Source organism: Athene noctua, chromosome Z (assembly GCF_965140245.1).
Source record: "Athene noctua chromosome Z, bAthNoc1.hap1.1, whole genome shotgun sequence".
Lineage (NCBI taxonomy): Eukaryota > Metazoa > Chordata > Aves > Strigiformes > Strigidae > Athene > Athene noctua.
In genome coordinates, this window is record NC_134077.1 from 76,840,305 (window position 1) to 76,854,625 (window position 14,321).

Genomic DNA, 14,321 nt, shown 5'->3' on the forward strand with positions numbered 1-14,321 from the left:
GTCAGGAATATCATATTCTATTTGCTAAGTAAAATATGATAATGGTTAGATTTCTGGTTTCATGATCTTTTCTGTTCTGCTTAATGCTGTGCTGGCTAAGAACTTACCTGACCTACAAAGATGTCGTTGGTTTAGTCTTGTTTGGTATGTGGTGCTCATGAATGTTGGAACTGCCATAATTAAAAAAGCAGTCATTTCACCACTTCAGCTATAGAGGCAATAAACAAGCAAACAAATGCTTTTGTTTCATGAACCCCACAAAAAAATGTTGAAGAAACTGTATAAGTTTTATTTGGAGCAGGATTCTTGCAGGATCTTTGTTTGCTGGAGCTTCTAGATCTGAGATCAGTAAGGGAGATTGTTCCCTGTCCTTCTACCCACAGCATTTTTCATCAGTCAACCAGTCAGCAGCACACAGACAAACCTGGGGAGGAGTCAGAGAGCAGAAAAACAAAAGGCAGAGGGGGATGCTAACGTTTTTTCCAAACAGAATTTTGGGATTTTTTTTTTTTAACATTTATATGTTCCAGATCTTATAATCAAATTAACTTTGTAAATATCTTTTGTTTTTACATCTGGAAACAACTTTTAATTCTCTTTGGACAACTAAACACAATGGGACACATTTGTCTTCCAGGAATGTAGTACTTCCTCTGTCAGGATGACGTGTAGCCTAAAATGATTAAGATGACCTGTGGGAAGATAAAAAGGATACATGTCTCTATTTCATGCAGTTTTTCTTGTCCTAATTAATAGTGGGGATTCACAAGATGGCAAAGCTGGTCTAGAAATCGCAGCTGTCAGTGGCCTCCAATTTCTCTTTCATGTACACCATCAGCTGCTTTCTGACACCAAGCTCCATGCTGGTTTTATCCCTTGCAGTGATTTTGGTGCTCATATAACTACTCAGTGGATTGATTCATCTTGCTAAACTGTCAGGATGTTAACCTGACAAGAGAGGCAAATTGCTTTATTTGAGGTTTGTGAGTCCATTTGGCTTACCTGCAAGGTGAGGGAAGTGCCAGAGCTGGCCCATGTGGCATCACACAGCTTTAGGATGTCCCTGTGTCAGTGAGCAATTAAACCAATGCAGTTATCTCAGGAAAACTTTGCTTGCATGTTTTTTGGGGTTTGTTTCTGTCCAGTAAATTATCTACAATGTTCCTAACTACCTGTTTTGTTTGATTTCCACTGAGCAAGCAGGTAAGAAAGTCCTGTGGAAACAACAACAAATATTCAGTGCTTTGCAATACACCAGTTGAATCAGTAAAACAGGCAAGCAATCTGTTTAATGACTAACATGAAATGAAAAATAAATTTCAGCTTACAAATAAATAGAAGAAAAACTACAGATTTTATTTTTCAACTTTTAATATAATACAGTACTGGTAGGCCTACTTATCTTACTGCTATATTATCAGTTTTATGTATGGGATAACTTTATTCCTATCATAAAGGAATTTGTCTACAATGACCGATTGCTCTTCAGTACTTGTTTACTACAAGTCAGTAGTCATAGTAAACTCATAAACTACTGTGCTGTTGTATTGTCAGGTTTCCAGGGCAAGGACTTTTTATTTTGACACCTTTGTCCGATTACTCAGTGCTGTTATTCTAAGGTTGCTCTAGATGTATAAATAGTAGTTGTCTCTGTGTGTGCATGTGTGCATGAGAGATGGAGAAAGAGGAAAAGAGATGGAGAAAGAGGGAGAGGAGAGCAAAAGTGGGAAGGGGAGGGAGGGAGAGAAACATTACCCTCAGAGGTTAGCTAAAAAATAGCAGGGTTCCCAAAAATAGTCTGCTAATAGTTCTGCTACCTGGCTTCGCAATATGGAAGTTAGACACATTATTTACCATAATCTGCTGGTGGTTAATTTTTCATTTGGAAAGGAGATTGCAGGTTTGGAGCTACCTAAGAGCTGAATGTTTTTTAATGCCATGCACTGAAAAGGAATGAGAAGAAATTTAAATATCAAAAATGCATAAACAACCAAGCCTTTGCCTGCCAAAATTGACATGTTGTTAGTTCTGTGGAGAAAGAATATTTAAAACTACCTTCTGCTTTTAATGAGTCCTGAGGTATTTGTCCCAAACTTGTGAATCAGATCAAGTGCTGACTAAATGAATACTGACTATCATAGAGCTGCTCATTAAAGGTCTTTTTACTCATACTAGGTTGGTCTAATTTGGCACTGTGCATTCTGGAGACATTTTGATATTCCTTTTCTCTAGCAGCAGTATACTAAGAGTAAATAGTTCATTCCAGCTTTGTGACTGCACTGGAAAGAAGTTGCCCTATTCTGTCAGACACTTAAATAATATATGAAAGTTAGCACAAAACCAAGAAAACCATGATATCCTTCTTCACGTCAGTGATTAGAGGAAGGATATTCTCAGCTGGTAGAATTCAGTTACTCAGACATCTAGTTTTCATGCCAGAGATTTTGAAAATAAAATGAACTTTTGCCTATCATTGCCTGTGTGACCAAGGGGCAGTGAAATAGAGTATGATAATGCAACAAGACATAGTAAGGGACAGAGGTGATACATATTAGGAAGAAGTCAGTATATGGCAAAAGAACTGCACTGATTTCTGTGAGTTCTTAGGTCAAGATCATAAGGCAATTGCTTTTTAAATTTTTGTGTTATTTACATAGATACTACATACACCTTGTACCTCAGATGACTGACATGTAAGAATTGCTTGTTCTTGTAACTGACATAATATTGTTTTAATAGTATAAATCACAGATTGTATAAGGAAATAAGTGTTGCATCAACTGAGAACTATGCATCAGTATTCCATTATTAACTTATGTAGGGGCAGCCTTAAGAAAACACTGGTAACCACAAAAGGCAGAGTAGAAATTAATAACATTTGTGTACATGGAAGTAGCTGCCACTAATGGAAATCTTCTGTCAGTGTAGAGTTACATGTTTTTATGCAATTTTTGATTTTGTACTTTTGTAGCTACATGAATGAATTCTGCCCACCAGGAGGCAGTCATTCCTATAAGTTTTGTTCCAGCCCAGTTGTTGCGGTAGAGTTGTGTTGGGTCAGACACAAACATAACGACTTCTTGCAGTAGACAGCAGACATGGTGGGTGAGTTTGCAAATCTCACTGCTTCTCCAATTGCAGGCCACCTAGAAAGGACATAATAGTAAGTGTACATAAGTGAAAAAGAAAATTGATGAGGGAAGCACATGGGAACAGGTAGAAATGTCACCCCTATTCACATCCTAACCCTTAGACTCAGAGAGGAAGTTAACAAGAGGTCCAGGAGGCACAAGTTGTCCATTTTGCAGCTGACAGAGGTGATGTTCTTGTCTTTGAAAGAAATGTCACAAAGCACTGGAAGCTGTCCTGCCAATCATTTCCCAAACTCTTCTCTGACTTGCAGCTCTAGGGGAATTTATATTGTCTTTTAAATTGTTGTGCTGGTTTTTTTTTTCTGCTGGCTTCCCCTTTTGTACTCCTTCATGGATTTTTGCCATTTACCTTAACTCTATCCCATGGAAAGCACTGAGGATGCTTCAATGTGATAATGAATCATCACATTAAAATATCTTGTCATGCTGTTACATTGCTGTGAAGAAAATAAAAAATTAAGAAAATATTTTCACTGTTGTTAATTTTGATTAAAGTGCTCCTGACTTGAGAATTGTATATTTAGTGATAGTTTGGCAAAATTTCCAGGTATTTTTATGAACAGATAGTTTTACTGGTCATAATAACATGACAGCTTCTATTTCTATTTTAGCAAGCAATGGATTTCATTAAAAGAAATGAAACTGGTCTGTACAGATAGAAGGTATCTCAAATAGAAATTATTAAAATATAAACAAGAAGAATATTAAGTCTATTTTTAATTGATGTCTCCAGAAGAACCATCACATTGTAAACATAGCAGGATGCAGCCTTAAAAATTGCATTATATGTTGGTACATCAATAATCTAAATCCTGCCCTCCCTTCTCTTTCCATCTCCTCTCTCTTTTCTTCCAGCCTATATGAGGTCTGACATGAAACAAAACGGATAGGAACTTTGCTGTGATAATAAAGGTCTGACAGAGAACCTCCTGTTCCTATGGTTTTTAGCCAATGAGTGAATGAATTATCTCATCCCCCAATCTCCTCCTCAGGAAAAATAAGTTCAGCCCCAGCTTAGGCAGGAAGAATGGAAATGCATTAATTTCTGTTTTACGTTTCCCAGGTGCAAGGGAAGCTATTAAAGGACATTCTCATTTCATGGTCTTTAACACAAAATCTTTGATAACTTCTTTGTGTGTACGTAAAGCTATACATATTTTTTTAGGAAGCTTACTGTTAGATCAACGTTGATACAAGGAAATGTGCTTCTTAACCATCTGCACTCATTTCACTTTTCGTCATGCTGTATGGTCGTAAGATAAGGAAGTTGCTCTTGCCTTGGTAGTTGAGGAGTCCATAACCACCAGAACTTGATAAAACTTGCTAAAAGCTTCCTTTGTCCTTCTTTCACTGTTGGTTTTTAATAGTTCTACTAAAAAACTAAAATTTCAGTAGAACTACTTCAATACTGAACTTTTTATTCATTTTTTAGTCATTTCAGTAGAATTACACCATACAAAATCAATAATAATAGAGATTATTTATTATCAGGGAAACAGAAACAATATAAAGTTTAATTCTTACACACAGAAAACCTAAAAAAGTGGCCTTTACACTTTTATCTTTAGCATTTTATTTTGTTCTTTCTGTGCCTATATCTGTGAGCTCCATGATAGCCAGTAAAATCTCCACTGTGTAGGTATATGACCGTGTAAGAACTTTACGGTGTGTTTAAGCATTGTTGAAAATATATGTATCTATAAAACCTTGTTAAACAACATACAAGAGGTTGTTAACAAGACAAGAGGCGAGATATAGTTCCTTCAGGCAGTAGCCTACAGTTGGAATGGCTTGGGTGTAGATCAGACTGCACTGAAAGCAGTACCTTTTTTTTTTTTTTCTGCATAACCATAAAGGATGTATTGTCTACTAAGGGAAGAGCTTTGCTCCAAACCTGTGCAACAGGGTGACTAAGATTTCTCCTCTGATTCCATTTTTCTCTGTTGAATTAGATGACCGGAGAGCCATAAAACCTGTAGGGTAAATGTATCTGGTGCTTGAAAGAATGAAGTTACGTCAAGCAATGCACCCTGGTCTTGGTTTCCTGTGTGTCTCCCTTTTTTAACCTTTCTTATAAGAGGCACATTTCAAAAAAGATATTTCAATACAGGGAATACTAAACCATATTTCCATGTTCCAATGTATACTAAGTTCATTGTTTTACCTGATTCTCACATGATCAGATGATGTCATTTTTTGACAATTAAATTTTATATGGATTGAGGGAAAAAAACAAGTAAAAAGGCAACAATATTTGGATTATATTTCCTCATTAACATTGGAATTTTTCTTTTTTATTTCATATAATCTCCCCTGTTTCTTCCAGTTTTATTATCATCAGTGTTGCAAATGGAATCTGTGGAAATACAGTGTCATAAAATTAGAGTAACTGCTAGAGTACAGTGTAACATGGATACCACAGTGATGAATCAGATTCTGCAGTCAAGGTCTACTTCCTTTTAATTGCCATTTGGGGTCATTTTCATCCCACATTAAAGGCAATTGCTTATCCATTACAACATCTGTGAATCTAGTTACAAACACACTATAGAAGCTTTATTGATTCCATAATACTCTTCTGCAGCAAACCTTTGCTTATGATAATAGCTAACATTGTTATGGCCTAAGCTAGATGTATAGTATTATACTTCAACAATACATACTGTAATGTTAGGGCTTATCTTTCCAAATGAGGTAATCCTTTGGCTGACAGGAAGATCAGGAATGAATTCTGCTGTCTTCAGAACAGATTCAGCTGTACTGCTTCTTTTATGAGGATACTGAAGGATCAGTATTAAGCAGAGTCTGGCCTGCTTGCAACTAGCACAGTTTGCAACTGTTCAGTAAGATTTATTATTTGTCCATCTGTTTGTACATGTAATATTTGTTTACCAAAGTATTTTAAGGCCATTTGTATTTTAGTTTGTTCAATATCCTAGTGCTAGGCTGAATATTACTGTCAGTAGTCTTGCCCTGTTGTTATTCACAGTTAATTAGGATAGATTTACCAGATTATTCATCCAGAATTTAAGAAGGAGAGGTTTTCTTACTGTTGGTTTATTCTTCTCCTTCATTTGGTTCAACGTTTACTGTCGTGGCTCAATAAGTTATAAGCTGCAGTCTGTTAATGTTGACAGTTTGGATTTGCTGAGGATGCTTAGCTTATCTTCCCAAATTTCCACCTAATTCTACTTAATGTATTTTCTTTCATTAATATCTTGCATGATTCTGCGATCAACCATGTGACCATTATTAACACTGGTTGGACACGTATTTGAATGTAGAATTTTTTGTTACATTGAAAAGAGTAAAAGTCTGATTTAGAATTTTTCACTTAACTTGACAGATGCATATCTACTACTAGATGGGTAGATTCAATGGAAAAAAAATAAATGCTGGCACAGACATATTGTCATTATGTTTTGAATTTTACACCCGATGAGGGTTTTTCATATATGAACAGATCTAAATACTCTCAATTTGATGTAGACATTTACATCTGAGTTTTTAGTTTTTAAAAAATACATGAAACAAACTGGAAAAACCAAAGTTACTTGTTAATACAAGTACAACATTGTGATTAAATCCATTATTATTTAATAAAATTGTGATTCTGCTTGTGTATACATATATAACACAAGTATAGTAAAGTAAATGGAGAAACCTTTCAAACCTAGCCAGAAGAGTTTGGCTTGTCTCAGTTCTTTCTGTTGCTTGAATTTCATACCAAAATAAAGCATCTACTTCAGAAAACCCCTGTAGTATTATTGGCAAGTTCAGAGAACTTGTGGACATGAGGATTGAAGGCATAATAGAAATATAAACAAAATAATGACTCTCTGAAACAATACTAATAACAAGAGAACAAGACACTCCCTTAATTTGTTTGACACTAATCTTTTTCTTGTGTAATACACTAAAGAATATTATTTGTAGAGAAAATGTTAAGATACTATTTATGCAAGTTGAGAGTTTTCAGGATAATTCTTTATTGTAATATGTCCTAGTTTTTGTTCAGAGGGCAACTCAGCACCACTCAGTTGCTCATTCACCCCTTCCCCCTCAGGTATGAGAAAGAGAAAATGAAGCAAAAGGCTCAGTAATTGAGATAAGAACAGAGAAGGTTGACTTACCCATTATGGTTACAGTCAAAAGACAGGCTCCTTAGGGGAAGAAAAAGCCATAGCTTTAATTCAGACACTATCAAGATCAACACTTAACAGAGTAGGACAGTGAGAAGTGTTACCACATCTTAAAAACACGTTCCCCCCACCCTTCTTCCTGAGCTCAGCTTTCTTCAAAATTTCTCTACCTCCTCCACCCAAGCAGCACAGGGGGCAGAGAATAGGGACTGCGGTCAGTCCCGCTGCTCCTTCCTCCTTAGGGGGAGAACTCCTCACCCTCTTCCCCTGCTCCAGCATGGGGTCCCTGTTATGGAAGACAGTCCTCCACAAACTTTCTTCAACATGAGTATTTCCCACGGGCCACAGCCCTTCCTGATCTGCTTCAGCATGAGTTCCTCTGGTGTGTTCAGTCCTCCCAGTGCCAAAGTACCCCAGGACAGCCTTCCCTCAGGGTCCTGGCCTTCTGTGGGCGCAGCTGCCTCGTCCAACATGGGGTCCTCCATGGGCTGCAGGTGGGCATCTGCTCCACCGATGACCTCCATGGATGCAGGGGCACAGCCTGACCTCTCACCACTGGATGCAAGGAAGTCTGTGCACTGGCACACCTCTGCCCCTTCCTCCTCCTTCCTCCCACTGGCCTGGGTGTTTGCATAGGTGTTTTCCTCACAACTCTTCCTCACAACTCCTCATTGGCTCAGGTTTCCCTTCTTAAATACATCATCACAGAGGCACAGCCACCATTGCTAATTGTCTTGGCCTTGGCCAGAGGCAGGTCTGACTTGGAGGCAGGGGAGCTTCAAGAAACTTCTCACAGGGGCCACCTCTGTAGCCCCTTCCCATACTGCCAAAAACCCTGCTACATACACAAACCCAGCACATAATATTTTCTAAAATTCAGTGCAGATTGAATTTGCTTAGTAGTTGTCCACTGCATGCAGTACACGCCATTCCACATCAAGACCAGATAGCATCTGCCCCCTATCAGGTATTCTGGTGTTTTCACTGACTTAAGGAGCATTTTACTGTATGAGCAGTAAAAACATTTGGTTTTCTGTGTTTCCTGGTGGCTTCAGAGCGACATACAACTGTAATATTTTCCCTCTAGAAAAGTACCTCATAAATATAAAGATGAGCTTCATGGTGTACTGGTGAGGCAAGCTAGAAGTATATTCTGCATTTTGTAAGTGGGAAAAGAGAGAAAATGCATAACTGGTGATACAGAAACAAGACTTTCTGCGTTTTGATTGCTTTTTGTCATTAGAGATTTCCTTGGCATTCCAGTTGCTTATATTCTATATATTTTTTTCTTTGCAAAAGTGAAACCAGTTGCCTAGTCTCGTAGCATTAATAGAGGATGGCATTTTCTCTGTTCAGTGGAGAGGTGCCAGAGATCAGAGATTACCACTGAGTCACAGAGAGTCTTACCTTTCCAAGAATGTAACTGTACAGTTTCCAGTGACAGGTCAGCCATTTAGGCCATTTTCACTTAAGAAAAAGCTAACAATAATTTCTTCTGACCCTATGTAATAATATGTGTGCTCACCCTCTTCCCTTCAGAACGGGGAAGTCAGTGCACAGCTGTTGTTCATGAAGTTATTCAGAGTCAGCTGTACATGTTATATCTGGCCTCCTACCTAAGGTGGTTTGTTTTGGAGCCATTGTCTACTTACTTCTTGCCAAGCATCCCACATTTCAGGATCTTATTAAGCAAGCTAACACATGAAAATGTCACCATAGCTGAGGCGATCTCTGCACCGTACCTAATAAATACTCCTTCTGGAGCCCCTAGGAAACATAGAGCTGCACCAAGCTGTTCTGCAGGTCAGTCCAAATTCTACATGGTTCGCACAAACTGGAAAAAAATGTCAAGCTGGACCTGAGCTCATCCAGGTAACTGATTGAACATGAGCTGACTCAGACTAGGCTGGATTTTTATGGTGACACTGAAGTGTCCTTGTACCAAGAATCTCTGTGTGCTCTCTAGGATCCTGGTTAGCCTGTTTTTTCAATTACCTCTTTGTTCTCTTAGTTAAAAGCATTGGCTAGTGTTCCCGAAAAACTGACACTGCAGAATCATGGGATCTTCTGGGAAAGAAAATGGAACAAACCAGAATATACTTTCACCCCTTAAGTACTGGATATCTCCTATTCTCTTCTTCTGAAGTGGTACACCATAGAAATAAAGAAGAGTAGAGAGAAGGGCAAAAAAAGATAATTAGGGATGTGGAATATCTTTTCTATGAAGAGATTAAATAGATAGGTATCTATGAGTCTGGAAAAAAGTAAGCAAATGGGTTATGATCTCAACATACTGTAAAACTGAACATTGTGAAGGGGAAGATTGTTATTCTTTGATTCGCATAACACAGAAACATAAAAGCATCAGATGGTATTGTTGGACAAGTTTTCAGAATGAATCAAAGTTACTTATTTCTATAGCATTTTCTTGAAGCTGTGAAAATCATTAGTGTAGGATCTTGAAAAACTTTGAAATCAGATGCTGCCAACTGCATTCCACAGTTTAGCAAAAAGGATGACCAGTCAGATCCATTAAATTCCAGCATGCAGTTTTAACCTTAAAAACTAGATTTCTCTAAAATACAGACCTTTGGAATCTGAGAAAGAGCATTATTGTTACGTAGTTGTTCTGTTCTTATACATAACTAATGTCTAGTGTCAGACATAACTGCTTAAGGGGTTGGGGGCACAAATTGTGTTCTTCTCCATCCCTATGGTTGGGGGGATGGATGAGGAAGATTACGGGAGAATTCAGCAGATGAATGAGTGGCTCCAAGACTGGTGTTACCATCAGGGCTTTGGATTCTTCAATCATGGGTTGGTATCCAGGGCACCTGATGTTTTGACTTTAGACGGGATGCACTTGTCCCGGAGAGGGAAGGGGACTTTGGGGCCGGAGTTATCTGGGCTCATTGACAGAGCTTTAAACTAGATTTGAAGGGGGAAGGGGGCAAAGCATCGGCCCATCTGAAGTGCATGTATACCAATGCACACAGCATGGGTAACAAACAGGAGGAGCTTGAATCCATGATGAAACAGGAAGATTACGATGTTGGTGCTATTACAGAAACATGGTGGGATGTCTCCCATGACTGGAGTGTGCCAGTTGATGGCTACAAGCTCTTCAGGAGGGACGGACAGTGAAGGAGAGGTGGTGGGGTGGCTCTGTATGTCAGGGACTGTTATGATTGCTTCGAGCACAGGTGTAGTGAAGACAGGGTGGAGTGTCTTTGCATTAGAATCAGGGGGAAGGCCAACAGGGCAGATGTTGTAGTAGGAGTCGACTATAGGCCACCCAACCAGGACAGAGAGATGGATGAGATATTTTATAGGCACTTAGGTGAAATCTCACAATTGCTTGCCCTTGTTCTTGTGGGAGACTTTAACTTCCCAGACATCTGCTTGAAATACAACACGGCAGAACGAGACCAGTCCCTGAGATTCCTAGAATGTGTGGAAGACAACTTCCTGACGCAGCTGGTGAGTGAACTGACCAGAGAAGGTGCCCTGCTGGATCTCCTCTTTGTGAACAGAGAAAGGCTGGTGGACAATGTGGAGGTCAGAGGCTGACTAGGGCACAGCGATCATGAAATAATAGAGTTCTCTGTTCTTAGAGAGGTCAGGAGAGAGCTAAGCAGGACTGACATCCTGGACTTCAGAAGGGCTGACTTTGTCTTGTTTAGGCACCTGCTTGAAAGGATCCCCTGAGAGACTGTCCTGAAGGGTACAGGGGCCCAGGAAGGCTGGGCGCTCTTTAAGAAGGAAATGTTAATGGCTCAGGAGCAGGCGGTCCCCAGGTGCTCTAAGAGAAGCCAATGCCAGAGAAGACCACCCTGGCTGAACAGGGAGCTTTGGCTGCAACTCAGGGAGAAAAGGAGAGTTTACAGCCTTTGGAAGAAGAGGCTAGCCACTCACAGTGATTACAGAGAGTCTGTGAGGCTATGCAGGGTGGAAATGAGAAGGGCTAAAGCCCAACTGGAAATTAATTTGGCCTCTGCAATCAAGGATAACAAGAAAAGTTTCTATAAGTATGTCAGTAGCAAAAGAAAGTCCAGGGAGAGTCTCCATCCCCTGCTAGACTCAGGAGGAAATTTGGTAACAAGTGATGAGGAGAAGGCTGAGATGTTTAATGCCTTCTTTGCCTCAGTCTTTCGTAGCAAGGTTAGTTCTATTGATGAAATCCAGCCTCCTCAGCCAGAATGCAGAGACTGGGAGAACGACCCCCCTGCAATCCAGGAGACAGTCAGTGACCTGCTGCATCACACAGACACACACAAGTCTATGGGACCAGACGGGATACACCCGAGGGTGCTGAAGGAGCTGGCTGGGGTGCTCGCCAGGCCACTTTCTATCATTCACCAGCAGTCCTGGCTGACAAGGGAGGTCCCGACTGATTGGAAATTGGCCAGTGTGACACCCATATATAAGAAGAGTCAGAAGGATGATCCGGGAAATTACAGGCCTGTCAGCTTGATTTCGGTGCCTGGGAAGCTGATGGAGCAGCTCATCCTGAGTAACATCACGCAACACATGCGGGACAACCAGATGCTCAGGCCCAGTCACCATGGGTTTATGAAAGGCAGGTCCTGCCTGACAAACCTCATCTCCTTCTATGACAGAGCAACCTGCTGATTGGATGAGCGAAAGGCTGTGGATGTAACTTACCTTGACTTTAGCAAGGCTTTTGACACCGTTTCCCACAGCATTCTTTTGTCAAAAATGGCTACTCGAAGTTTGGACAATCGCACACTTTGCTGGGTAAAAAACTGTCAGTATGGCCGGGCCCAGAGAGTTGTGGTGAACGGAGTTAAATCCAGCTGGTGGCCGGTCACGAGTGGTGTCCCCCAGGGCTGGGTGCTGGGGCCACTCCTGTTTAACATCTTTATTGATGATCTAGACGAGGGGATCGAGTGCACCCTCAGTCAGTTTGCAGGTGACACCCAGTTGGGTGGGAGTGTTGATCTGCTCGAGGGTAGGGAGGCTCTGCAGAGAGACCTGGACAGGCTGGAGCCATGGGCTGAGCCCAACTGGGGGAGTTTCACTAAGGGCAAATGCCGGGGGCTGCCCTTGGGCCACAACAACCCCCAGCAGCGCTACAGGCTTGGGGAGGAGTGGCTGGAGAGCTGCCAGTCAGAGAGGGACCTGGGGGTGCTGATTGACAGCCGGCTGAACAGGAGCCAGCAGTGTGCCCAGGGGGCCAAGAAGGCCAGTGGCATCCTGGCTTGTCAGCAACAGCGTGGCCAGCAGGGACAGGGAAGGGATCTGACTCCTGTACTGGGCACTGGTGAGGCCGCACCTCGATGTCTGGGTTCAGTTTTGGGCCCCTCACTCCAAAAAGGACATTGAATGACTCGAGCGTGTCCAGAGAAGGGCAACGGAGCTGGTGCAGGGTCTGGAGCACAGGTCGTACGAGGAGCAGCTGAGGGAACTGGGGGTGTTTAGTCTGGAGAAGAGGAGGCTGAGGGGAGACCTCATCGCCCTCTACAGCTCCCTGAAAGGAGGGTGCAGAGAGCTGGGGATGAGTCTCTGTAACCAAGTAATAAGCAATAGGACAAGAGGGAATGCCCTCATGTTGCACCAGGGAAGGTTTAGACTGGGTATTAGGAAGCATTTCTTTCCAGAAGGGGTCATTAGGCATTGGAATGGGCTGCTCATGGAAGTGGTGGAGTCCCCATCCCTGGAAGGGTTTAGAAGTCGGCTCAACATAGCGCTGAAGGATCTGGTGTAGTTGGGAACTGTCAGTGTTAGGTTAGTGGTTGGACTGGATGATCTTCAAGGTCTTTTCCAACCTAGATAATTCTGTTATACTGTAAACCTGGCAGAGATATCTTGTCGGCAAATATTGAAATTGTTGCTGAAAAGTCATTGAAGAGATATCTGCGCCATGAACTTTTGTGTCTCTCGGTATAAGTCACTGTATTTTAATTTGGATCTCTTGACAAAGGGAAGACTAGCCCTCCTTTGAAAGTGCTTGTTCATGTATATGTATCATGGATAGCTGCTCTGGGAAAGCAGAGTTGAAGTAATTTTAGGACACAGGCATACCAGATTTTCTAATAAGCTATGACTGCCTCAAAATTTGTCTTCACTGGACCTAAATAGGTTGGCAGAAATTGTGTTTATCCATGAAAAGGAAATGTCTGCAATGGAGTCAGCATTAGGGAGGAAATATTGTTTATGTTTTAACCTTGCCCATGCATATGAGCCTGTAGCACCAGATGCAGATATTTGCACAAAGGCCTAAAGAATTCACTAAGTCTCTGTTCTGGGTTTCATTACTGAATGCAAGTCCAGGAAAACAACATAACCTTCAGAATGTGTTTTGGATCAAATCAGGCATGGGGTAGGGATTTCTGCTCAAAGAATAACATGGATTCTTTAAGGTTCCCAGTTTTTTCTTACATGCATTCATTTCTTATAAACCAAAGTTAAGTTTTAATTTGGTGGGGGTTTTTTGGTGTAGGTTTGCTCACTGACCTAAACTGGGAACTTCCTTCCTACTGACAAAACTAGTCAGAGTAACAAAAGATTTGTGATGGTTCTGTAACTTGCAAGTGTCCTCAGTCTAGAAGGTACGCACATTTGTTTTTCCCTCTATACAGTAGCAGGTATACTCCTATCCTGGTGTCCTAGTCATGCCTTTAAGCAGGCATAAGATGTTTACTTGGGCAATTTTAGAAGAAAAATCCAATGGAGGAAGAACTCCAGACAGCCATGGTGCTTCATACTTTATGTACATTAGTTGTCAAATGGGACAGTCACAGAGAAGGTTCCTGCAGTGTGCAGTAACTAAAAGAATTAATCTTCACAGAGAGGGTGCCTCTGTGCCAGCTTCAGTCGTGTCAGATCACCTGCCTGCCCTGTCTGCAGACGAATGGAATGATCCTCCTGGTACCTAGCACAACCTGACAGCAGATCTAACATTACTAAACGCCAGAAGCAGCTTGGGGACATGCTGTCAACTAAGAAGGAAGTTGGTGGGGAAAGGGAGATTCAGGATCTTGATTCGTGTACATTTTTAAGGACT

The 14,321-nt window shown here is 41.1% G+C and overlaps 2 protein-coding genes across 2 annotated transcripts in view; both read left to right on the plus strand.

Moving 5' to 3' along the window:
- LINGO2 (leucine rich repeat and Ig domain containing 2) overlaps window positions 1-14,321 on the plus strand; it is a 542,951-nt gene that overhangs the window by 165,142 nt on the left and 363,488 nt on the right. The gene's annotated exons all lie outside the window — the stretch shown is intronic.
- Window positions 7,664-13,022, plus strand: LOC141973810 (uncharacterized). The gene is given in 3 exon segments (XM_074932723.1): window positions 7,664-7,863; window positions 12,457-12,624; window positions 12,626-13,022. Coding segments are annotated over 3 exon segments (765 nt in total).